Raw genomic sequence first — 24,754 nt, 5'->3', positions numbered from 1 at the left:
CTCGGCCATCCCGCTTGTGGGGGTGGGGGGCACTGGGCGGGGCCTAGGCCTGCGGCACGTTTGCGGCCGAACCGGATTACGTCTATCGGTGATGTAAGGGGGCGTGGCGCGGCTCCTGACTTCCCTTGGGCAGGCCTAGGGCGAGGGGAATTGAGACATCAGCAGCCTCCCGGGTTCCTGGCCCGGCCATCTTGGGTTTCCCGAGTGGAAGGCGTCAACCTGTCACAGCGTCACTGCAACACTGGGGCTGTTTCATGGTTTTCTGTTTCCATTTCTCACTTCTACCTACGTTTGAAGCAGGTCGATTTACTGCATTCCTTTGCTTGGTAAAATCACGAATCAAGGTGAATCTTAAAAGCTGTAGTGCTGCGTCAGATTTGCTGCACCAGCCTGGTTTAAGATAACGGGCGAAGGAGAAACCAGTTGTCTGCAGTGAAGCCAGAGGACTTGTTGCAGCGTTTTCTCTGTGTTCTCATTTCCTCTTCACGTTTCTTCCCACCCCAGCCATCACCTGTCCCAAAGTGCAGGCTGGTGTGATGCCAGTATTATCGGTTTTGTTTTGGCTTTTTTGAGGCAGGGTCTCACTCTGTTGCGCAGGCTGGAGGGCAGTGGCGCGGCTCACTGCAGCCTTGATCTCCTAGGCACAGGTGACCTCCTTGCCTCAGCTTCCTTAGTAGTTAGGACAACAGGCACACACTACCACACCCGGCTAATTTTTTATTTTTTGTAGAGATGGGGTCTCGCTCTTGCCCAGGCTTGTCTGCTGGCTGGGATCAAGCGATCCTTTCCTCTCAGCCTCCCCAAGTGCTGTGACTACAGGCATGAGCTACTGCCCTTGTCAAGATTTTAGAACCTACTTAAAAATAAATGGTCAGTAGGAACAGATGTTGATTCAAAATCCTGACATTATTTCCTTCTTAAGGTTTATGGAAATTCTTTGATTTTGGCAAGGCATTTGTCACCATTGAAAAGAATCAGTGTATTTTCTTTGGACTCTTATAAGGATATACAAAGCGCATGAGCTAAGATTTTAGTGCACCTACAGAAGTGCACGTTAATAATGTATGTATCAAAGGCCACTGTAGCATAGACTTCTTTCCGGAGTAAAAAAATTTTTTTTTTTTTTTTTTTTTTTTTTTGAGGAGTCTCGCTCTGTCTCCCAGGCTGGAGTGCAGTGGGGTGATCTCCGCCCACTGCAAGCTCCGCCTCCCGGGTTCACGCCATTCTCCTGCCTCAGCCTCCCGAGTAGCTGGGGCTACAGGCGCCTGCCACCATGCCCGACTAACTTTTTATGTTTTTAGTAGAGATGGGGTTTCACCGTGTTAGCCAGGATGGTCTCTATCTCCTGACCTCGTGATCCGCCCACCTCGGCCTCCCAAAGTGCTAGTGCTGGGATTACAGGCGTGAGCCACCGTGTCCGGCCTTTCCTGAGTAAAATTTTTATAAATGACATGGTTAAGGATCCTGATGTTTATCAAATTTATAGATAACATGAAACTGGAAGTAATTACGAATGCCTTCAGAGATTAAAAGAAAATTCAAGGCCGGGTGCGGTGGCCCACGCCTGTAATCCCAGCACTTTGGGAGGCCGAGGCGGGCAGATCACGAGGTCAGGAGATCGGGACCATCCTGGCTAACACGGTGAAACCCCATCTCTACTAAAAATTAAAAAAAAATAGCCAGGCGTGGCGGCGGGCACCTGTAGTCTCAGCTACTGAGGAGGCTGAGGCAGGAGAATGGCGTGAACCCGGGAGGTGGAGCTTGCAGTGAGCCGAGATCGTGCCACTGCACTCCAGCCTGAGAGACAGAGACTCTGTCTCAAAAAAAAAAGAAAAAAAGAAAATTCAAACAATCTCAGCTAATTAGACAAGTGGCCAAACGTGACAACTTATAAGTCCAGCTCCAAAAGCCAACTGCCTGAGCTCAAAATGGAGGATATATGATTTAATAAGTGTTAAAGAAAAAGACCTGGAGGATCTTATCCATCACAGACTAAACTGGTGCAAATAAGGCTGTCAAGTTTAGTGCCTAAATAAGGAAAGTGATAGTCTGCCACTTTGTCCTTCAGTTGTTTAGTCTGGGTCCAATTTTTTTTTTTTTTTTTTGGGACGGAGTCTCTCTCTGTTGCCCAGGCTGGAGTGCAGTGGTGCAATCTGGGCTGACTGCAACCTCCGCCTTTCAGGTTCAAGCGATTCTCCTGCCTCAGCATCCTGTGTAGCTGGGATTACAGGTGCGCACCACCATGCCCAGCTAATTTTTGTATTTTTAGTAGAGACGGGGTTTCACCATGTTGATCAGGCTGCTCTTGAACTCCTGACGTCGTGATCCACCCGCCTTGGCCTCCCAAAGTGCTGGGATTACAGGCGTGAGCCACCACGCCTGGCCTGGGTCCAATTTTTGAATGGAGATGAGTAAATTGTTCACTCATTCAGAGGGAACTGAAAAATAAGAATATTTTCTTTCAAGGAGCAATTGTAAGATCTCTGAATGTTTAGCATGAAGAGAAGACTTGGGATAGCCACAGCATCTTTTTTTTTTTTTTTTTTTTTTGAGACGGAGCCTCGCTCTGTTGCCCAGGCTGGAGTGCAGTGGCGCGATCTCTGCTCACTGCAAGCTCCACCCCCCGTGTTCCTGCCATTCTCCTGCCTCAGCCTCCCCAGTAGCTGGGACTACCGTCACCCGCCACCACGCCTGGCTAATTTTTTTTTTTTTTTTTTTTTTTTTGAGACGGAGTCATGCTCTGTCCCCCAGGCTGGAGTGCAATGGCGTGATCTCAGCTCACTGCAAGCTCCGCCTCCCGGGTTCACACCATTCTCCTGCCTCAGCCTCCCGAGTAGCTGGGACTACAGGCGCCCGCCAACACGTCCGGCTAATTTTTTGTATTTTTAGTAGAGACGGGGTTTCACCGTGTTAGCCAGGATGGTCTCGATCTCCTGACCTCGTGATCCACCCGCCTCGGCCTCCCAAAGTGCTGGGATTACAGGCGTGAGCCACCGCGCCGGGCCTGGAGCCCACAGCAATCTTTAGGGACTATGAAGAAAAGGAGGGATTGGTCTTTTTTTCATCATCCTAGAAGGCAAAGCAAAAACCAAGGAGTTTAAGTTACAAGAAGTTAGATTTTTGTCAACAAGCAAGAATTTTCGAACACTTAGGGGGAAAAATGTGTGTAGAAAAAGTGTTGAAGCAGAACCTGGAATTCGCTTGTCTGGAATGTTATCAAGGGTAAATCACATATTGGGGTCACACTAGATGACCTCTAAGGTCTTTCCAACTGTAAGATTTTGTTAACTTAGACACCAGGGACCAAGTATCCTGTAATCTCTTGTTTCTAAAATTGTTAATTATACTTTTTTTTTTTTTTTGGAGTTGGAGTCTCCCTCTATCACCCAGGCTGGAGTGCGATGGCATGATCTCAGCTCACTACAACCTCCGCCTCCTGGGTTCAAGAGATTCTCCTGCCTCAGCCTCCCGAGTAGCTGGGATTACAGGTGCCTGTCACCACGCCTGGCTTATTGTATTTTTAGTAAAGACAGGGTTTCACCATGTTGGCCAGGCTGGTTTCGAACTTCTAACCTCAGGTGATCTACCCGCCTCAGTCTCCCAAAGTGCTGGGATTACAAATGTGAGCCACCGCGCCCGACCCTTTTTTTTGTGGGGTGGGGGTGGGATAGTCTCGCTGTCGCCCAGGCTGCAGTGCAGTAGCTTGATCTTGGCTTACTGCAACTTCCACTTCCCAGGTTCAAGAGATTTTCCTGCCTCAGCCTCCCAAGTAACTGGGATAACAGGTGCATGCCACCACACCTGGATAATTTTTGTATTTTTAGTAGATGGGGTTTTACCATGTTTTACTGTGTTGGCCAGGCTGGTCTTGAACCTCTGACCACAAGTGATCTGCCCACCTCAGCCACCAAAGTGCTGGGATTACAGGTGTGAGCCACTGTGCCCAGCCAAGTTGCTGATTATACTTAAGGAAGCACACTGGACAAAGAAGGATGAATCATACATTCTACTTATACACAAATGGAAGTGAGTACCTTATATAAAGGGGAAAATAATGTGTTATTCTTTTTTATTGTGAAAATGGATTTTTTTCCAATGTTTCAAATATACAAGCAGAATTGTTTGTTTGCCAATAAATATAATAAATTGAAGCAGAAGTTCAAAAATTAACAGCCACAATAGTTTATTTACAATTGAACTCTTTATAAGATATTTACAAGACAACCAATTTTACACATCAGAAATGGTATCAAAAGTTATGAATTACAACACAGACAACAATATGAAATGGGCATAAAACAAAACTGAAGTAGACAGACAAGCAATTTTTTTTAATTTATTAACACTAGCTTAAACTTTGTTAAAGAAAAACAAACAACTATGTTTTAAGAGAACTGCAGGGCCTTCAGTTGAAGATTGAATTCACAGTGTTGTATCCCATGTAGGGAAAAATAAGACTAATTTTCCCCCCACACTCTAACACACTGTAATTTTGCACTTGGAACTTTGCTAATCTACTGTCCAACCTCCTTCTCAACAAAGTCAAATCAAAGGAGAATTAACCTAGAAGAGGGGACAATAAAATAAGAGGTCTTCAGGGAGAGAGAGAACCAAGGAAGTAGAATCTACTTAAGTCTGGCCAGATAGCACCTTGTGGATTCTTCTCAGTCTACTTCAAGTCAGAAACTGGGGAGTCCCCTAGGTAGGGCACAAACATAATGGTTAAATTTGCTAACTCATACCCAAAATTAGAAATCCGACACATGCTGAAATCAAGAAGAAACTGAGAGGGATCAAAGAACAAAGTCAAGAGACACTGATTAGGTCTTTTTTCTTTTCGGACACGTTATGAAGAAATATAACATAGGTAAGAGTAAGAAAACTGAACAGCCTGCCACATTAAAATGATGGAGAACAAAGAAAATCTGGCCCAGTTTTTCTAGAAATCTCCTTCTTAAGGTGTGAGATGAGAGCCCCTAGTGGAATTAAGTCCTATTTCTCTCTACATCCTTGCTGCAATGAAGTTTACAGCAGGTTCCCTTATAGAGAGCCCACTCTCCTAAGCAGATGGAGTTACAAATGAAAACCCATAGCCACACACACACACACACACAAAAGGAGAAATAAGAGCAGCAAGATCATCCAAGAATACCACATGTGCTGCCAGAATAATTCCTTTAAAAGTCAAATCCAGGAAGCACAGATCAACATCTCACAAAAAGCTTTAGCAGTGGGAGGCCCCTGAGGAACTTTTCTTCTCTTCCCACAGTGGTATCCCATTCTCTCTCGTGCTCCACTGATGGGCCAGCCACACACCCTACATACCTTGGCTTCTCCTCTAAAAGTGCTAATAATCTGGGGACATATTCTCTTTAAGGATAAAAGCCCCTACCTTCTAGGAGATTAGACCCCTACTTGTTTTCACACAATAGTCCTGAAGACTAAAGAAAGGCAATTCCTATATATTTCAGACCAGAGGTCTTGGCTCTATTTTCCTTTCAGATAGTTAATAGAGATCTTACACTGAGACCAAAGTGGCCTGGGAGTGCTATCCTGATATTTTAACAAAACAGGGGAGGAGAGAGGACCAAGATGGTACACATACAAATTATTTTTACAAAGTGAATGGAGAAGCTCATTAGGTACATCTGTTTGTTTCAAGATGTAGGCATTTGCCAGCCAAAGGAAGCACCTATTTCCACACACTCCCCCTACCCTCCCTAAGTCTCTATCCCACCACCAAGAGCTCAGCTAAAAGGATGAAGCCCAATGAAGGAATACTTGAGAAGTGATGTGATACAAGGACATTTATACAGGTTTTGGCATGCCATCCCAAATGCTAACTGCTTTTGTTTACAGCTGTAACTTGTTCTGAAACTAACCATCCCCACTTTCTTTTCCAAAGATTTTGTTTTTTGAGGGGTAAAGAAATTCAGTTACCCATTAACTGAAAAAATAATCACAGCCAAACATCCCTTCCCACATGACTGTATCACAGAATAGTTTTAAGAGAACAACTATCTTTTCAGACAGTTATCTACCAACTCTCCGACGTCTTTTCTACTCTGTGAAGATGGCTTGCTTCATCGCTTCACTTGTCATTCCTCTTCCGGTCCTAAAGCTCATGGTGAGGTTGTTTGTTTTATTTTAGGGTTAAAAATCACTATACCCACTATAAGGAGGATGTACCAGGGTGAGAAGAGTGCCATGCAGGCACAGCTCTAAAGGAAGGGGTTGCTTCATGTTCCACATGTCTAATGAAGAGAGCCCTTTTACCCTTTTAACATAGGCAAATGTATAGAAACAGACCCCTGAAACTTCTCAATCTGCCATTCTCTAGCTTTAGCTTGAGAGCCCATTTCCCAAAAAAGGGAAAAGAAATCCCAATCACCCTCCATAACTCACAATTAGCCGAATGAAAGAGTTTTTGTGAAATCAGAGTGATGAAAACAAAGTCAAGGGAGTATGAAAGGGTATTATCGGCGAGTGATAACATATGTGAGGACAAAGGTCACATATACAGGTCTCTGCCACTCTCAGGAATGGCATGCTACAACTATCTGAAGACAGGGTTCTTGCCAGCACAGCTATTTCCTACACGTCCGGTGAGGTGTTTGCTTCTTCTGGATCTCCAATCTGCATCGGCTACGCTCATCCAACCAGGGTAGCTCAAAATTCCTGGCAAAAAAGGATGAGGAAATCAACTTGCAAGACTAGAAGGGATTCAGTGTGGACATGATACCAACTACAGAAAAGTCACTGTGTCCCTTACCACTCCTATCCCTGACTAGTTTGGAGTGTCTTTCCTGCCTCAAAGCCAGAGCAACTATGTACCATTAAAGTGATGGAATCATCTATTTCTAACTCAAAAAGCAATCCTTCTAATTATTGGCTTAGGAATCTCATTACAAAAGCTAGTTGCCCAGGTAGCCTCATTTCTGTCAAAGACCCATGGCTATCCCTAAGCCACCTGGTTGCACCTCATATCTAGGCTTCCATGAAGTCTGAAAGGAATGTGCAGGTTACCTGGAATGGGAGGAAAAAAATGTATACTTACTGTGGAGTTAATTTTGGTAATGGTCGTCCAAATGCTACAACAGGCAAGAAGGGGGTAATCATCAAACTTTCAACTATGGGAGAAAGTCAAATGAGAGCTTATTAGTAATACAGATGGGAAATGTCTAGAAGCTATATCTGCTCCAAAATACATTTCATTCATTCAGAGCAAGTTGTACCCTGGAGCCTTGCACCCTCCTCCTCCTTTGAAAAACCTACTCTTGGCTGGGCGCGGTGGCTCACGCTTGTAATCCCAGCACTTTGGGAGGCCGAGGCGGGCGGATCACGAGGTCAGGAGATCGAGACCATGGTGAAACCCCGTCTCTACTAAAAATACAAAAAAATTAGCCGGGCGTGGTGGCAGGCGCCTGTAGTCCCAGCTACTCGGAGAGGCTGAGGCAGGAGAATGGCATGAACCCGGGAGGCGGAGCTTGCAGTGAGCCGAGATTGCGCCACTACACTCCAGCCTGGGTGACAGAGCAAGACTCTGTCTCAAAAAAAAAAAAAAAAAAAAAAAAAGAAAGAAAAACCTACTCTTTTAGATGGACACAACTTACCATCATCTGGCTCAGGGAAAAATGAGGTAACCTCAGGCTCAGATTCCTGAATTCCTTTCTTTTTATACATTCTGAGCTGCAGTCGCTGTAAAATTCTTTGTTCCCTGATCCTCTGAATATCCCATCTGGGAAAAACAAACCAAACAAAACAAACAAACCCAACATTACTGTTTACCCAAAACCTCCTCTATAAAAGCAACTCACACAATCCAGATGCTAGGAAGACCCTTGCTGACTACTCTAGACAGGGTAAAGAGAAACGACTGCCTGGTTAAGGGAGAGCTGTTTAGGTCTACCGTCTAGATCATGTGTTGATGTTCCACAGAAAGTAGAATTGAGGAAGGTCATACACAAAAAGAGGCCAAACGTGTTTACCTACAACAACTACCATTTCCAACTAAGATATTCAACCAACTGGGAAGCCAGTAATGTAAGAGTGTTAAGCACTCCAAGATTCTCCACAGCATGAAAAAGGGAGGTCAGGTTCCCTGATCCTCTGTCCTAGGTCCTAGGGCTCAGTTGTTTCCAGGATGGACATCTCTGGCCTCACCTTTTCCTTCTCTTCTCATCCAGCTCCAGTTTTGCATGCCGCTTCGAAAACACACTGTCATCCAGGTTCTGTGTAAAGAAAAGCAGCTGATAAGCTATTTATCACCATATATTAGTTACACACGTATACTAATTTCCAGCTTCCAGGAATGTAAAATCTTTCACCTTCCGGTTCTACCTGAGTCTGTGGGTTCCATGGACAGTATGGGAACCTCCTGGTAACAGAATCAACAAAACACATACTCCTTTCCCCATCCACATCCTTTTAGAATCTCCATATTTCAAAATCATTTCCATAACTTTCCAAGGTAAACATCACATCAAACTAAAACCCCCAGACTGTCATAAACCCTCCCCGCCTCCATACTTTGTAAGAGTCTGACTTTAAAATAATCGAAACTTCAAGAGTCAAATGAGCTTGGAATATATAATTTTATGGCTGAGGGGGGTACATGCTTTTTTTTTTTTTTTTGTAATAGAGTCTCACTCTGTTACCCAGGCTGGAGTGCACTGGTGCAATCTTGACTCACTACAACCTCCGCCTCCCGGGTTCAAGCAATTCTCCCTGTCTCAGCCTCCCGAGTAGCTGGGAATACAGGCGTGCACCACCACACCCGGCTAGTTTTTTTATTTTTAGTAGAGATGGGGTTTCACCACATTGGCCAGGCTGATCTCTAACTCCTGACCTCAGGTGATCCACCTGTCTCATCCTCCCAAAGTGCTGGGATTATAGGCGTGAGCCACCACACCCAGCCCTAACTTTTCTACTTAGCATACAATCTACCTTTGTTTTGAACATTACCTAGCTATTTAGTTTTTAATAAATCACTTAACTACTCTAGACCTGTTTTTTTATCTATAAAATGAAGGAGCTGGACTAGATAATTTATCAAGTTTCTGTCTGGCCTTAAAATTATTCAATTCATCCATAGTACTATGACATTTTCCAGTTATACCCTCATGTTCTATTTAATCTCTTACTCTCTTCAATTGAGTGCTCTTGGTTACCTACCTCCAAAAGGTCTGAAGGATTTGGGTCCCTTAGAGGCTCTACTGAGTGGTCCCTCCAAGAAGGAACTGAAAAAAAAGAGAGAGAAAAAGAAAGGGAGGAGGGGTGGAACCACCCTTAAATCCAAAGTCGCACAACTATTCACTAGGATAAGAGGTCTCTCCCCAGAAGAGACAAAGTTACCAAGTGATAGGAATCCATTCTATGGCCTCCCTGAAGCCATATTCAGTGTCCTTGCTATGGTATAAAAGAACCTAAAATGCCATTGCAGTCTGCCAAACTCAGGATCACAAAAACCCTAAACCAATACCTGACAATTCATATAATGATGCTATAGCAGTTCCTGAAAAACAACTGAAATTTGTCGTCATTTTGCAAGTCTATAGTAGTGTAATCAATCATACACCAAGAAATCTCACTCTCCCACATCCAGTGGATGGGGAATGCAGCTCCCAACCATCCACCATCCCACCAACCCCCACCCCAGGCCCAGCCAGCACAATTCCTATTCTACTCACCAGCCAAGACTGAAGTTTCTCCTGCAACACTTGATGGCATCAGACACCCTAAATAATGCAGGAAAGAAGAATAATCTCAGTGTAAAAAGAAAAAAAGCCCATACCCCAAATGGAGGAAAGGATCATCACTGAAGTTCTCACTAGGAAGCCATTTTGTTTTTTGAGTTGTTCTTTTGAGAATTTCTCTCTGGGGGAGGGGAAGAGGGAACAACAGACAAAAGAAAAGAAAATAAGCCCACCACTTTTTTTTTTTACACTGAGACGACTTCTTTTCTTCATTATTTAGGGTGGTTTCCCTGCAACAGTTGATGGCCAAGGATATCAAACCTTAAACTCAGAACATGGCAGGTGAGTAAAAGTTGACCCTATTTTTCAAATAAAAGATCAGTGTTCTCAAAACTTACATATGTAGTCTTCTTAAACAGCTCCCTCCTCCCTCCAAACAAACTACCTTGCTGGTCCAGCCTGAACAACATGCACAAAGACTTTGGCTCCCCTAGAACAAGCCATTGAGCCTTCCTCTTGAGATAGGGGCATCAAGAATAAGGATTCACATGTTTATTCACAACTCAGGCTCCTCAAGGGGCTGGGATCTCCCCAGTCAGACTCCTTTGTTTCACTATGCCCACAATCTCAGAGGTGTTTGAAATTGTCTGTACTAGGGAAGACAGGATTTTCAAAAATAGCCAGTCACACAGAACAGCTCTGGACCAAGCCATTACCCAATCCCGGATGGGAAGTTGCTTCACGTTTCTCTTAAGTTGTTACGCAGCATTGCCATGGCAGCAAAAGAGGTTAACCATTAAGGAAGAACCTGTTCAACTGACTGAACCAACAAAAATCTGAACCTAGATCAGGATCCTGATCTATCTCATGTACACAAATGTGAGGCCTAATAGAGGTTAGATCATTAAGACGACTAATCTAGCTTTCCCACTTAATTTTGTCACCAGAACAGCCAAACAAAGCCTGGAGAACGCTCTTGTCTCACTGGAATGGATTTCTATCCCCATCCTGCTAGGCAAGACACAGTGGTAGAAACTTGGGACTGTGGCTCTATGCTAGAAGGCCTCCCCAACCATTACCCCAGAGTAACCGCAGTGACTGACATAGACTAATATTACATGATTGAAGGCACATTCCAGTTACTGGTTGATGTAGAAGATAGGGGAGCATCTCTGTGTGGAAGCCATGAAGAAAAAAAAAAGGGAATGAAGACCAAGGTCCCACATCCCACACCCTCCCCAAGCAGCTCAGATATCCCAAGATAGTCCTTATTGTTTGAAAAATAGTTTGTAGACCATTTTATTTAAATATATGAACAACCAATGGGCTACTGCAATCCAAGTAAACTCTTCACATTTTAGAACCTTTGTGAAGTATAGTAAGATAAAGTAAGACTGTTGGTCTTTGGCAGATTCCTCCTGCCCCCCAGACAGGGACATAGATATACAGATAAATATTTATATAGTTAAAGAGCGGAGGCCCAGGTGAAAATTCCCCACCCCAAGCTGGCTCCCCAACCCAAAAATTACCATTGGCCCCTGAGAACACCCAAAGACCACCCTCCCAGATTTCACACAATATCAATTGCAGGAACAGTCGTGCATGGCAAAGTATAGTTCTATGCATTTCACAGCACAGAAAACCCTTCTTTCAGAGGGCATGCAAGTTGCCGGAGATTACACCCCCAAGTCTGGTGCTCTTGTGATGAGCAACTTACTGGCAAACACATCTCCCAGTGTTGTAAGCAGGCAAATACATTGAGCACATTTTGCTGTAATTCCATCTATTTGCAATGCCTGCACAGTGTCTGTCTCTGGCTGTTAACTTACTCATTCTTGACAGAACTCTGCTTTATTGATTGCACTTTTTTAAAAATGCCAAAGGCATTTTCACACTTGTTAGCTTGACCGCCACCACTAGGGTATAAGAGCAAGTGTTCTCTATGCCTTACTTGCTACAGTCTCCTCCTTCTTTGGAGAGGATTCCCGTAATGGTAACGGTGATGGGGGAGGCTGGTGCCAACGACACAAATACATTTCTGTGGTGGAAAGGTACGGCAAATCTTCTATCTCACTTGAGAAGGCTTTCTCCTTGGGATGGGTGCTGGGTCCCTTTTGGGGAGTGGAGAGTCTTGGTGGGGTGTCCACTGAAGACCGGGGCTTTTCTGGGGTTTCTTGGCTCCTCAATTCACGTTTACAAACAGTTTCAGATAAGGAACCACATGGTTCCTCTTTAATAGGAGAGTGCTTAGGAGTTTTTGTTTTGACTTTTGAAAATTCAGGAGCCAGCTTTTTAACAGGAGTCTTTCTTTCTGTACTTCCAAATGGGGATTTCCTATTAGATAGGGAAGAAAACATTATAAAATTTATTGACACTTGAATAAAATCTAATTTGAACACATTCTGGAGCAAAAGAATAAGCTGGTTCTTTTGCCCCAAAATGACAAGTATTCAGGTACCTAAATGTCTGGTGCTCATTTAGCAGTCATGAGCAGAACAGCCCAGGCTTAGCAGTATATAAAAGAGGCCCATAGTAAATGTTTTTGTTTTGTTTTGTTTTGTTTTTGAGACAGAGTCTTGCTCGGTCACCCAGGCTAGAGTGCAGTGGCATGATCTCGGCTCACTGCAATCTCTGCCTCCCGGGTTCAAGCAATTCTCCTACCTCAGCCTCCTGAGTAGCTGGGATTACAGGCATACACCACTATGCCTGGTTAATTTTTTTTGTATTTTTAGTAAAGTCAGGGTTTCACCATATTGGTCAGGCTGGTCTCAAATACCTGACCTCAGGTGATCCACCCACCTAGGCCTCCCAAAGTGCTGGGATTACCGGCATGAGCCACCTGCACCTGGCCAGTAAATGTTGAACAAGGAGTTTCCATGCTTAAGAATATTCAAGGTCCACCAGGCGCAGTGGCTCACGCCTGTAATCCCAGCACTTTGGAAGGCCAATGCAGGCGGATCACTTGAGGTCAAGAGTTCGAGACCAGCCTGGTCAATATGGTGAAACCCCGTCTCTACTAAAAAAAAAAAAATACAAAAATTAGGCTTGGTGGCACATGCCTGTAATCCTAGCTACTTGAGAGGCTGAGGCAGGAGAATCGCTTGACCCTGGGAGGCAGAGGTTGCAGTGAGCTGAGATCACGCCACTGCACTCCAGCCTGGGCGACAAAGTGAAACTCTGTCTCAAAAAAAAAAAAAAAAAAGAATATTCAAGGTCCTTTAGCCAACATTAGGTACCACTACAACCCACATTAGGTGCACCTATTTCTTGTAACCCAGAGATCAGTCTCTTTCCTTCCCCCCCCAACCCTGTACTACATTAATTATAACCTTTATTTCCTTTTTCTTACTGTCTGCTGGCATTCTCTAGCCTCTTTCTTCTTCCCTTCTTCCCCTACCACATCCCAAGAAAGTCATCTCCTTTCTTCACCAACCTAAATTTTAATACTTTTTTGGAATCTCACTCCGTCACCCAGGGTGGAGTGCAATGGCGCGATCTCTGCTTACTGCAACCTCCACCTCCTGGGTTCAAGCAATTCTCCTGCCTCAGCCTCCGGAGTAGCTGAGACTACAGGTGTGTGCCACCACGCCCGGCTAATTTTTCTATTTTTAGTAGAGACCGGGTTTCAACGTGTTAGCCAGGATGGTCTCCATCTCCTGACCTCGTGATCCACTTGCCTCGGCCTCCCAAAGTGCTGGGATTACAGGCGTGAGCCACCACACCCGGCTATACTTCTTTTTCAAGACTGATTTCTACTTAAAGTTTCACAGTTCTAACCCAGGATAATTTTTAATATCCCTGAATCTTACAAAACTTAGTTTAATGTCTGTAATCCCAGCACTTTGGGAGGCCAAGGTGGGAGGATCACTTGAGCCCAGGAGTTCTAGATCAGCCTGGGAAACAAAGTGAGAGCCTGTCTCTACAAAAACTAAAAAAAGTTAGCCCAACATGGTGGTGAGTGCCTATGGTCCTAGCTACATGGGAGGCTGAAGTAGGAGGATCACTTGAGCCCAAGAGGTGGAAGATGAAGTGAGCCATGTTGGCGACACTTGCACCCCAGCCTGGTGACAGAGAGAGACCCTATCTCAAACAAACAAAAAACCTTAGTTTATATCAGGCGTTGTACATCTACGTATTTTACAGCATTTGCATTCTGAGTTTTCAAAATGTATGCCCATCCTTACAGTTGGGCTAATTTCTTTGAGTCCAAGGACAGTTCCATTTTACCTTTTTTTTTTTTCAATTGAGACAGGGTATCACTCCGTCACCCAGGCTGGAGTGCAGTGGTGCAGTAACAGCTCACTGTAGCCTCAACCTCCTGAGTAGCTGGGACTACAAGTGCATACCTCCAGGCCCGGCTAATTTTTGGATTTTTTGTACAAATGAGGTCTCACTATGTTGCCCAGGCTGGTCTCAAACTCCTGGGCGCAAGCGATCCCTCCTTCCCCACTTTCCATACGTTCCATACTCCCCCACCTTGCCCTCTCAAAGGGATTACAGGCATGAGCCACCACGCCTGGCCTGTATTTTACTTTTCTACGTCTACCAGTGCACGACACAATGAAGGAATGTACCACTTCCTAACTTGAAGTGAACTGCTATAGTTTTCTTCAAGAAACTCAGCTGTCACACTTGTTGCCCATTCTCTTTATGATGTAAGCTGCATTCAATAATTATTACTGTGACCAAAATACTCCTAAACAGACTTTTACAGTCTGCATAAGAATGTTTCAAGATAGTTTCTCAGCATAGAAGACTTTTTTTTTTTTTTTGACAGAGTCTCGCTCTCGTTGCCAGGCTGGAGTGCAGTGGAGCAATCTCGGCTGACTGCAGCCTCTGCGTCCTGGGTTCAAGTGATTCTCCTGCCTCAGACTCCCGAGTAGCTCGGACTACAGGCGCTTGCCACCACGCCCGGCTAATTTTTTGTATTTTTAGTAGAGACGGGGTTTCACCGTGTTGGCCAGGATGGTCTCCATCTCTTGACCTCGTGATCCACCCGCCTCGGCCTCCCAAAGTGCTGGGATTACAGGTGTGAGCCACCACACCCGGCCCTCCGCATAGAAGACTTCTAAAGCAAGTTATGATTGCTATAAAACCAATTCATAAATCCCAATCTCCTACTCTCAATCACTAGTAACAAGGGTCCTCATCAAACAAAGTTATCAGCACACCTTTTATGTCCCTTTCCACTCCGCCCACATGAGAAAGGCTTGGGAGGCAGAGTCTGGGATGTCTCGGAAAGCTCTGGCTGGCACTCCAGTTTAATTTTCTCAGATAGCTCTGTTTCCTCTCTCTCTTCAGTTTCATAGCCCTGAAACAGCTTGTGCCTTTCTTTCTCGTTATCCTTCTTTACCAGCTGCATCCGCCTTTCCATACGTTCAATCCGAGCAAGGAGCTAAAAGAGAGTAGCAAAATGCAGACTTAACACATAAAAAATTAAACACACAGATACTTAACCCCATTTAGGAATCAGTAGTCTTCTGCCTCTTTCTATGGACCACATCAACTCAACTTTTTAAATAGGCAGACATTAATCTGAACAGTTTTCCTTAAACAAAATAGAGAAGACAAGGTATACTGTTAAATTTTAAGGGCTAACCTAGATGGGAAGAGGCATAGGGGAATTTGTAGTTCATTCTTCTGTAGGGAGATCCTCTCCACTGGGAGGGGCCATAACATGCCTTTTAATGGCATGGTCTCTGCTACTGCTACCTGTGTGGCTCCAAGTTAGTTTGGGAGTTTCCAGAATTAATTATATACATTTTTTGTTTGTTTGTTTTTGTTTTGAGATGGAGTTTTGCTCTTGTTGCCCAGGCTGGATTGCAATGGCTCACTGCAATCTCCGCCTCCATGCCTCAGCCTCCCGAGTAGCTGGTATTTCAGGCGCCCGCCACCACACCGGGTAATTTTTGTATTTTTAGTAGAGACAGGGTTTCACCATGTTGGCCAGGATGGTCTCTATCTCTTGACCTCGTGATCCACCTGCCTAGGCATCCCAAAGTGCTGGGATTACAGGCGTGAGCCACCATGCCCAGCCTACATGATCTTTTAAGAGGCCCTAAGATTGTCCAAATTCTATCCTTTCTACTTCTACTCCAAAACTCTATACACAACAGCAAAGTGCAAACAGTATATTGAAAAGAAATTAAGAGCTCATACAGTGCCACCAGGAATGGCAGTGTTATTTGAAAGGGGTATGTGTGGGAGGGGGTACTTTTAAAACAATGAACATTTCATTTGGAAAATAGAAATCAGTACCCATAAATTCCAACAATTATGACATAAACACATTGCTTTGTATTTGAGGTAACACAAAAAAGCATACCTATTCATCTAAATATTTATTAAAATCAAAGTTCCTTTAGTTCTAGTTAAAAAGAAGAACTAAAAAACTAAACAGAAAACGGAACTCTATTAGTATTGAAAACTTTGTGTTAGTTTATTTTTGAGAAAAGGTGTTGTGCTACTTATACTCTATTACAAGAATTTTATCTGGGTTAGACAGTGATGTTAATGCTGCCTTCATTACATTCATTGCATAGATTTCAGACAAGGCCAAACAACAACTGGAATAAGTGAAACAAGCTTAAGTAATATTAAGATTGCAATACACAACAGAAGCAGTGAGTACCAAGTTCAGACTGACACTCTATCCTTAACTCACCCCACTTTTCCTGACTAGGAAAGCCTGCAAAGGGGCCATTACCTCAGGAACTGAGCAGAAACCTCCACAATCAGCAGAGAACCCCCCTATCAGCCATACTCTCATTTCATCTCCTTGTATATGTTTTGATTCACAGCCCTTGACCACTGTTTGTGGGTGACATTTCCTTGATTTTTTTCTCCTTCACTGGTCCGTCTCTTCCCACTCCCCCCATACAAGGATATGCTGTGTTGTAATTACGGTACCATCACACCCCTAGACTGCAGTACAGTCTGAGCAGTGCCACCTCCATGTTGAGTAACTTCCACAAATCAACACCATGAGATATTTTAATGAGACCTGCCCCAGCTCCCAATCCACCTTGCAGAATGCATTCTCCAATAAAACAGCCACCCGATGTGATTCATTTGGAAAGCAAACAAAATGAATAGCCGCCTGCTCCCTTGCTCAGCTCTTAGCGCACACGACGCCAGAGAGAAAGGAGAGAGGGAGAGATGAGGACGGCGGAGAGGGAGGGAGAGAGAGAGACAGAGAGAGAGAAAGGGAAAGAGAGGGAGGGAGGGAGGAAGAGGGAGGGAGAGAGGAAGAGAGAAACTGCTGCAGCCTGAACACAACAATTGTAGAAACCATGTTTATTTTTAGGCAGCTGTAAGGTATGCTAGCACAGTAATACCCCCCACCCCAGCTTCCCTCATATCTGAAGGAATATGCTTTAACGCGGAGATGCCCTTAACTACTGCTGCAGTAAAAACAAGCCTGTGTCGTCCAAGCTCCTCAGAAGTAAAAAAATAATAAACGACTTTCCTACTCCCTAAGATTCTAAAATAAGGATGGGGAGGTCTATTTAATACATTTAATAAGCTTACTTTCCCCTGATGCCCTAAAATCTTCCAGCTTCAAACACCATGCTTATGAAAGGGACCTGGTCAATGGGTCATGTATTAGAACTCAGGTTCCTATTAAAAGCTGTCTGAAATCAAAAGCAGTGATTCTCTTAATATCATTTAAGAAAACTAAAATAGGATTCCATGTAAATCACCTCTACCCCTGTGCCCACTAAAAGGCCTACTGCCCTCCTATCTAAAGATGCTGCAGCAGTGGTGAAAGCAACAGCTGCTTGCTACAGCCCACTCCTCCACCGTGCATTTCTAACGCAATAGCTCTTTAATTTAACCCTTCCATAAGGCCACAACACCTACACCCCACCCTTTCATTTTTAACCCCTCACAGATCACGTCTTTTCCCACTAAACGTCTTTCCCACACGTCTGGGGCTGTCATTTTAAATTAACCCTTTGGCACCTGAAACCCCTCCCCCTCCCCCTGGGAGGTTGCCCTTTAACCCTTCCCTCCAACCCAACGTGTCTGTGAGCCTGGCTCCCAGAGACCCAGCGCCTAAGATACTCCTTTGCCGGTGGCCAACCTCCTTTACCCCTAACCCGGGGGTGCCTTAACCTCCTACAGCCCCCTTCCCCCGAGCATGCGCACAACTCGCTCCTCGGCCCGAATGCAGATTAACCCCTCCCGTACCGTGTCTCTCTCTGACTTCAGCTCCTCGATCTCCTTTTCCTTGGCCTGCAGCTGCTGCTGCTGCTGTTCGATGAGGTCCAATTGCAGCAGAAGGATCTGTTTGAGGCAGGCGGCCTGACTGGAGGCTCCCGAGCCGCCACCACCCCCGAGAGGGCTCTTCCTCATACTCTTCCATCTGCCCTCGCTGGCCGCCAGGGTCCCGGCGGTGGCGGTGGGCGCGAGGGGTGGCGGCCCGGGCAGAGGTAGTGGTGGGGGTCCCGCCGGGTCCGAGGCGGTGGCAGCGGGGGAGGCCGCCCCACCCTTGTCCCCAGCCCAGGGCGTAGGCTCTTTGGCCGCCGCCACGAGAGAGCCCGTCTGAATGGGCAGCACCGCCTGATACTTGGGCCGGGGGCTGCAGCCGGCTCCGGCGGGCTCCCCACCAATGCCGGCTTGCTTGGTGGCCGGGGGCGGACAGGGCAAGGGCACCGAACCGCCCCAGCTCTCTTCCTGCTGCCCGGGGGCCGCCCCGGCCGGGAGTAACAAGCCACGGCCCTTGCCGCCGCAGCCGGCCGGGGAAGGCGCGGGGCTCCCGCCCTGGGAAGAGGCCAGCGGGGGCCCCGGCTCCTTGAGCTTACGGTGCCGGGGGAGGAAGTGGGCTTCGGCCGCCCCGGGCTCGTCCTCGGGCCCGCCCAGCGCCGCAGCCCGCTCGTAGTCCAGTCGCTGCTCAGGGTTGCCGCCGGCAGGGGCCGCGGCCGCCTTGAACACCGCGGATCTCATGGTCATAGTGGTCCGGAGCAGCGCCGGGCACCGAGGCAGAGGAGGGGGTGGGGAAGGGGCGAGGTGCGGGGGGTCGAGGACTGAGGGGGGGAGGGGAGTTTGGCGGGCTCGCCTCAGCAGCGCGGCAGCAGGCCTCCGCTAGCGCGGCTCCTCCGGGGCCCGGGCGCCATCCCGCCGGCGTGCGGAGACGTGGAGGCCGCGGCTGAGGCCCGCCGCCGGCCCATGGGGGCCTCGCCGCCGCCTCTGCTGCCGCCGCCGCCGCCTTCGCCTCAGAGGCAGGAGCTCGCACCCAGCCGCCCCCGAGCTCATCCCCGGAGCTCGCTTCGGCCCCCCCTGGCCCGGCCGGGCCCGCCTCGTCTCCCCACCCCGCACCCCCCCTTCCCCGCCCCGGCCCCCCGCCCCGGAGCTCGCCTCAGCCGCCCCGAGCCTCCATTTCCCCCCCTCCTCCTCAGGAGGGGGTGGAGGGCTGGGTCCGCCCAAAGCCCTCCTACTCCGGGAGAGGGGGTCTGTCGCCTCTCCCGGGGGTCTCCGCGGCTTGGAGTCCCCCTCCCCCACAGTCACCCCCGGCGCCTCAGCGTTTCCCTTTAAAAAAACGGAGCCGCTCGTAGCCGCCACCGCCGCAGCCACCGCCGACCGGAGGACGCATGCGCGGGGAGGGGAGCGGGCGGGAGTGCACCGGGAGCCGAGAGGAGGGAGGCGGACCGCGCTATTGTGAAAGGGGCCGCCGCCGCCTCGAGGGGGGCAGGGAGGGGACCGCGGGGGCCGGGGGCCGGGGGCCGGCGAGGGGAGGCCGGGGCTGAGGGGCGAGGACCGAGGAGCGCGCGGAGGAGCGGGGTGAAGGTGGGCTGCCGAGGGAGGGGCGAGCCGGGGGAGGGTCAGGAGGGGGAAGAAGGGCGAGGGCGGCCGCGGGGAGAAGGGGAAAGCGGAGGCTCCCCGGGAAAAAGAAGCGCGAGAGAATGGAGTTGAGAGGAAGGAAGGAGGGTACAGGCGGCCTATGTGTGGCCTACGTGGGAGCGCCTGGAGCGCTCCACGTCCCCGGCCTGCGCCGGGCGGCCCCTTCCCTGGGCACCTTGGCAGTGCGCCTGGCCCAAGCCGGAGGGGCCCCGCGGCCCCGCACGCCTCCTGGACCAGTCAGGATCCAGGCTCCTCTTTGAGCCCGCGGGTGTTTCATGGGGGTGGAAGTCTAACCCCTCCACCCCCTCTCCTCCCCAGCAGTCCCACGCGGGTATGGGAGAGAATGAAGTTCTTTGTCTCTAAGGGATTCAAACCAGAAACGGAGGGACCTCTGGTTCCCAGAGGGAGGAAAATCCATGATGTCTGCTGCCCAGGGAGCTATTGCCACCGCCTCCTTGAGATGAAGTATTGCCAGCTACCAACAGTTCCATCCCAACGGCCATCTTCCAGCCTTCTTAAACGACTCCTAGCATCTTCGGGAGGCTCCTGAAGGACTGAAGCAAAGGAAATCTCTGAAGGGATTTAGTCCTTGAAAGGGAGTAGGGATACTTAGGGTGTTCTGTGTTGAGCGATTCTTCCTATCTCTCCAGCTTCATGTATGTGTGTCTTTATGTCCAAGCAATTGAGCCAACAAGTCCTCAGAATTCCTTGTGAAAAAAACTTTTTTTTTATTTTGAGACGGATTCTCACTCTGTCGCCCAGGCTGGAGTGCAGTGGTGCAATGTCAGCTCACCGCAATCTCCGCCTCCGGGGTTCAAGCTATTCTCCTGCCTCAGCCTCCCGAGTAGCTGGGATTACAGTCACGCGCCACCACGCCCAGCTAATTTAGTATTTTTAGTAGAGACAGGGTTTCTCCTTGGTCAGGCTGGTCTGGAACTCCCGACTTCAGGTGATCCGCCCGCCTCGGCCTCCCAAAGTGGTGGGATTACAGGTGTGAGCCACCTTGCCCAGCCCTGAAATAGTCTTAATTGCTTGTTTTTCTTTTCTGTCTGAGGTGTGCTTTTTAAAATCTCTATGGAAATGGAGAAGACTGACATTCTCTGGCCTGATGGGAAAACCTCTCATTAAAACTGTGTCTGTGCTTTGTGGGCTGAAAGCATGAAACACTGGAAATTTTAAACAAATGGGTGTGAATGTGTTAAGAAACCAAGAGAGTCCAGCCCTCTTTTACCAGACTGTATGGCCTCAGATCAGCAAGGGAAGTATTGAGCTTAGGGACACTAAGTAATGGAGTGGGGAGGGATGAGAGGGCACATAGCATGTGGTGATCTCTTTCCATGTCAAGGCTTGTGTGTTTCTGGCACTGGGTCTCACTGTGTCCCCAAGGCTAGAGTACAGTGGCACAATTATGGTTCACTGCAGCCTCAACCTCCTGGGCTCAAGTGATCCTCCCACCTCGGTCTCCTAAGTAGCTGGGACAACAGGCTTGGGCTGCCACACCTGGCTAACTTTTTATTTTTTGTAGAGACGGGGTTTCCTTTGTTGCCCAGGCTGGTATTGAACTCGCTCAAACGAGCCTCCCACCTGGGCCTCCCAAAGTGCTGGGATTATAGGAGTGAGCCACTGTGGCCAGCCCTCAGTGTCAAGACTTTCTGCACCATCTCTACGCTGACAGCTCCCTAATTTATATTTCTTTCTGGACTCATCCCCTAACTCCAGAATCATATATCCAGCTATCTAGTATACATACCCAGTTGGATGTCTAATAGGTGTTTTTTTGTTTTTTTTTTTTTTTTTCTGAGACGGAGTCTTGCTCTGTTGCCCAGGCTGGAGTGCTGGAGGGCTGGAGTGCAGTGGCACGATCTCGGCTCACTGCAAGCTCCTCCTGCCGGATTCACGCCATTCTCTTGCCTCAGCCTCCTGAGTAGCTGGGACTACAGGCGCCTGCCACTACACCCGGCTAATTTTTTGTATTTTTTAGTAGAGACGGTGTTTCACTGTGTTAGCCAGGATGGTCTCATCTCCTGAGCTCGTGATCACCCGCCTCGGCCTCCCAGAGTGCTGGGATTACAGGCGTAAGCCACCGCGCCCAGCCCAGTCTTCCTCTCTTTGTCACCCCATATCTGATTAGTCAGCCAATCCTACTGCCTTTCAAAATGTATGTCCGAGGCTGGACGTCGTGGCTCGCGCCTGTTATCCCCAGCACTTTGGGAGGCCAAGGCAGGCGGATCACAAGGTCAGGAGATCGAGACCATCCTAGCTAACATGGCGAAACCCCGTCTCTACTAAAAATACAAAAAATTAGCCAGGCGTGGTGGCAGGCGCTTGTAGTCCCAGCTACTCCGGAGGCTGAGACAGGAGAATGGCGTGTACCCGGGAGGCAGAGCTTGCAGTGAGCCGAGATCCCGCCACCGCATTCCAGCCTGGGTGAGAGAGGGAGACTCCATCTCAAAAAAAAAAAAAAAATGTATGTCCAAAATCCCACAGTTTCTCAACACCTCCACAACTTCCACCCTGGCCTATGCCACACAATCCTATCTCACTTGTTTTAATTGCAGTAACTGTAATTGGTCTCAGTTTCAACCTTTGCCTTCCATCACTTAAGTCTACTCAGCAGCCACAGTGGTCCTGGTAAGACAGGAGTGAGATCATGATCTTTCTCCACTCAGAACCCTCTCATGGCTTCCCATCTCCCTTGAAGTAAAAGTAAAATCATTAAGGCTTGTAGGATCTGGCTCCCTGGTACTGCTCTCTGACTTTAGCTCCTACTGTTATTCACTCCTTTCTGTTGGCCTTCAGGCCCTTGCAGTTGCTGTTCCCTCTACCTAGATCCCTCTTCCTTCAGATGTCCACATGACTTACTCCCTCAACTCCTTCAGCTCTTTACTGTATGTCAGCTGAGACCTTTGGCCCCCCTATGTATACTCACAGCCTTCTCCAAACGGTCTCTTTCCTTTTTTTGCTTAATTTTTCTCCTTAGCATGTATTACCTCTAATTTACCTTATTACCTTATCCTCCCCCACTACAATGTAAACTTCATGGTTTTGGGGGGTTTGTTTTTTGAGACGGAGTCTCACTCTTACCCAGGCTGGAGTGCAGTGGTGCAATCTCATCTCACCGCAACCTCTGCCTCCCAGGTTCAAGTGACTCTTCTGCCTCGGCCGCCCGAGTAGCTGGGATTACAGGCGTGCACCACCACGCCTGGCTAATTTTTGTGTTTTTAGTAGAGACGGGGTTTCGCCATGTTGACCAGGCTGGTGTCAAACTCTTGACCTCAAGAGATCCACCTGCCTCAGCCTCCCAAAGTGCTGGGATTATAGGTGTGAGCCACAGCGCTGGGCTGCTTCATGTTTTGTTACTGCCGTATCCTCAGCACCTAGAACCATACCTGCCACAAAGTAGGCATTTAATAAACATTGGTTAAATGATTAAATGAGCTGTTTAGATATATTAAGAGAAAGCATCTATCTACCTTTGACGTTTAGCTTGACTGAGGGTGGCAGTTCTATTAAAAAATAGGGCCAGTTGTGGTGGCTCACGCCTGTAATCTCAACACTTTGGGAGGCCAAGGCACGTGGATCACCTGAAGCCAGGAGTTTGGGACAAGCCTGGGCAACATAGTGAGACCCTGTCTCTACAAAAAATTTAAAAATTATGGCTGGGTGTGGTGGCTCACACCTGTAATCCTAGCACTTTGGGAGGCTGAGGCAGGCAGATCACTTGAGGTCAGGAGTTTGAGAACAGCCTGGCCAACATGGTGAAACCCCTGGTCTACTAAAAATCCAAAAATTAGAGTAGGAGACCGTGTGGCCTAATGGATAAGGTGTCTGACTTCGGATCAGAAGATCGAGGGTTTGAGTCCTTTTGTGGTCATAACGTTTGGCCAGGTGCGGTGGCTCATGCCTGTAATCCCAGCACTTTAGGAGGCCGAGGCAGGCGGATCACCTGAGATCAGGAGTTTGAGACCAGCCTGGCCAACGTGACGAAACCCTGTCTCTACTAAAAATGCAAAAATTAGCTGGGCATGGTGGTGGATGCCTGTAATCCCAGCTACTCGGGAGGCTGAGGCAGGAGAATCGCTTGAACCTGGGAGGCGAAGGTTGCAGTGAGTCGAGATCCTGCCATTGCACTCCACCCTGGGTGACAGAGCAAGACTCCCATCTCAAACAAACAAAAACAAAAATTAGCCAGATGTGGTGGTGCACACCTGTAATCTCGGCTAGTTGGGATGCTGAGACAGGAGAATCGCTTGAACCCGGGAGGCAGAGGTTGCAGTGAGCCAAGATCAAGCCACTGCACTCCAGCCTGGGTAGCAGAGTGAGGCTCTGTCTCAAAAAAAAAAATTAGCCGGGCGCGGTGGCTCACGCTTGTAATCCCAGCACTTTGGGAGGCCGAGGCGGGCGGATCACGAGGTCAGGAGATCGAGACCACAGTGAAACCCCGTCTCTACTAAAAAAAAAATACAAAAAAATTAGCCGGGCGTGGTGGCGGGCGCCTGTAGTCCCAGCTACTCGGAGAGGCTGAGGCAGGAGAATGGCGTGAACCCGGGAGGCGGAGCTTGCAGTGAGCCGAGATTGCGCCACTGCACTCCAGCCTGGGTGACAGAGCGAGACTCCGTCTCAAAAAAAAAAAAAAAAAAATTAGCCGAGCATTGTGGTGCATGCCTGTAGTCCTGGCTACTTGGGAGGCTAAGGCGGGAGGACTGAGCCCAAGAGGCTGAAGTTATAGTGAGCTATGATCACACTACTGAACTGCAGCCGGGTTCATAGAGCAAGACTCTGTCTGTAAAAAAATAGTGAAACCTAGAGAAGAGTAAAATTGTCTAGGAACACATTTGAACATGCCATCTGGAAGGAATTAAGGAGGAAGTGACAACTGAGGTGGGCCTTGAAGATTGAGATCAAAGGACATTTCAGGCAGAGGTAAGAACATTGCACCTGGGCACAGTGGCTCACACCTGTAATCCCAGCACTTTGGGAGGCCAAGGCGGGCAGATCACGAGGTCAGGAGATCGAGACCATCCTGGCTAAGACGGTGAAACCCCGTCTCTACTAAAAATTAAAAAAAATAGCTGGGCATACTGGCAGGCGCCTGTAGTCCCAGCTACTCGGGAGGTTGAGGCAGAATGGCGTGAAACCGGGAGGCAGAGCTTGCAGTGAGCCGAGATCGCGCCACTGCACTCCAGCCTGGGAGACAGCAAGACTCTGTCTCAAAA

General features: G+C 48.0%; 1 protein-coding gene across 2 annotated transcripts; it reads right to left on the bottom strand.

The window, feature by feature from the left end:
- Nucleotides 1–4,166: 4,166 nt before the first annotated feature.
- MSL1 (MSL complex subunit 1) lies at nucleotides 4,167–19,291 on the bottom strand. 2 transcript variants are annotated; one of them, XM_032163528.2, is made up of 9 exons: nucleotides 17,889–19,291; nucleotides 14,867–15,090; nucleotides 11,647–12,029; nucleotides 9,690–9,737; nucleotides 9,175–9,239; nucleotides 8,164–8,231; nucleotides 7,614–7,738; nucleotides 7,058–7,130; nucleotides 4,167–6,678 (listed from the first exon to the last, which is right to left on the bottom strand). In XM_032163528.2, exons 1-9 carry the CDS (start codon nucleotides 18,648–18,650, stop codon nucleotides 6,588–6,590), a joined length of 1,839 nt encoding a protein of 612 aa, XP_032019419.1. In that variant the 5' UTR covers nucleotides 18,651–19,291; the 3' UTR covers nucleotides 4,167–6,587. The 2 variants fall into 2 exon arrangements, with proteins under 2 accessions (XP_032019419.1, XP_032019420.1); XM_032163529.2 differs by lacking the exon at nucleotides 9,690–9,737.
- Nucleotides 19,292–24,754: the final 5,463 nt, after the last annotated feature.

This window comes from Hylobates moloch, unplaced genomic scaffold (genome assembly GCF_009828535.3).
Source record: "Hylobates moloch isolate HMO894 unplaced genomic scaffold, HMol_V3 SCAFFOLD_10, whole genome shotgun sequence".
Classification (NCBI taxonomy): domain Eukaryota; kingdom Metazoa; phylum Chordata; class Mammalia; order Primates; family Hylobatidae; genus Hylobates; species Hylobates moloch.
This window is presented reverse-complemented; position numbering and strand designations above follow the sequence as displayed.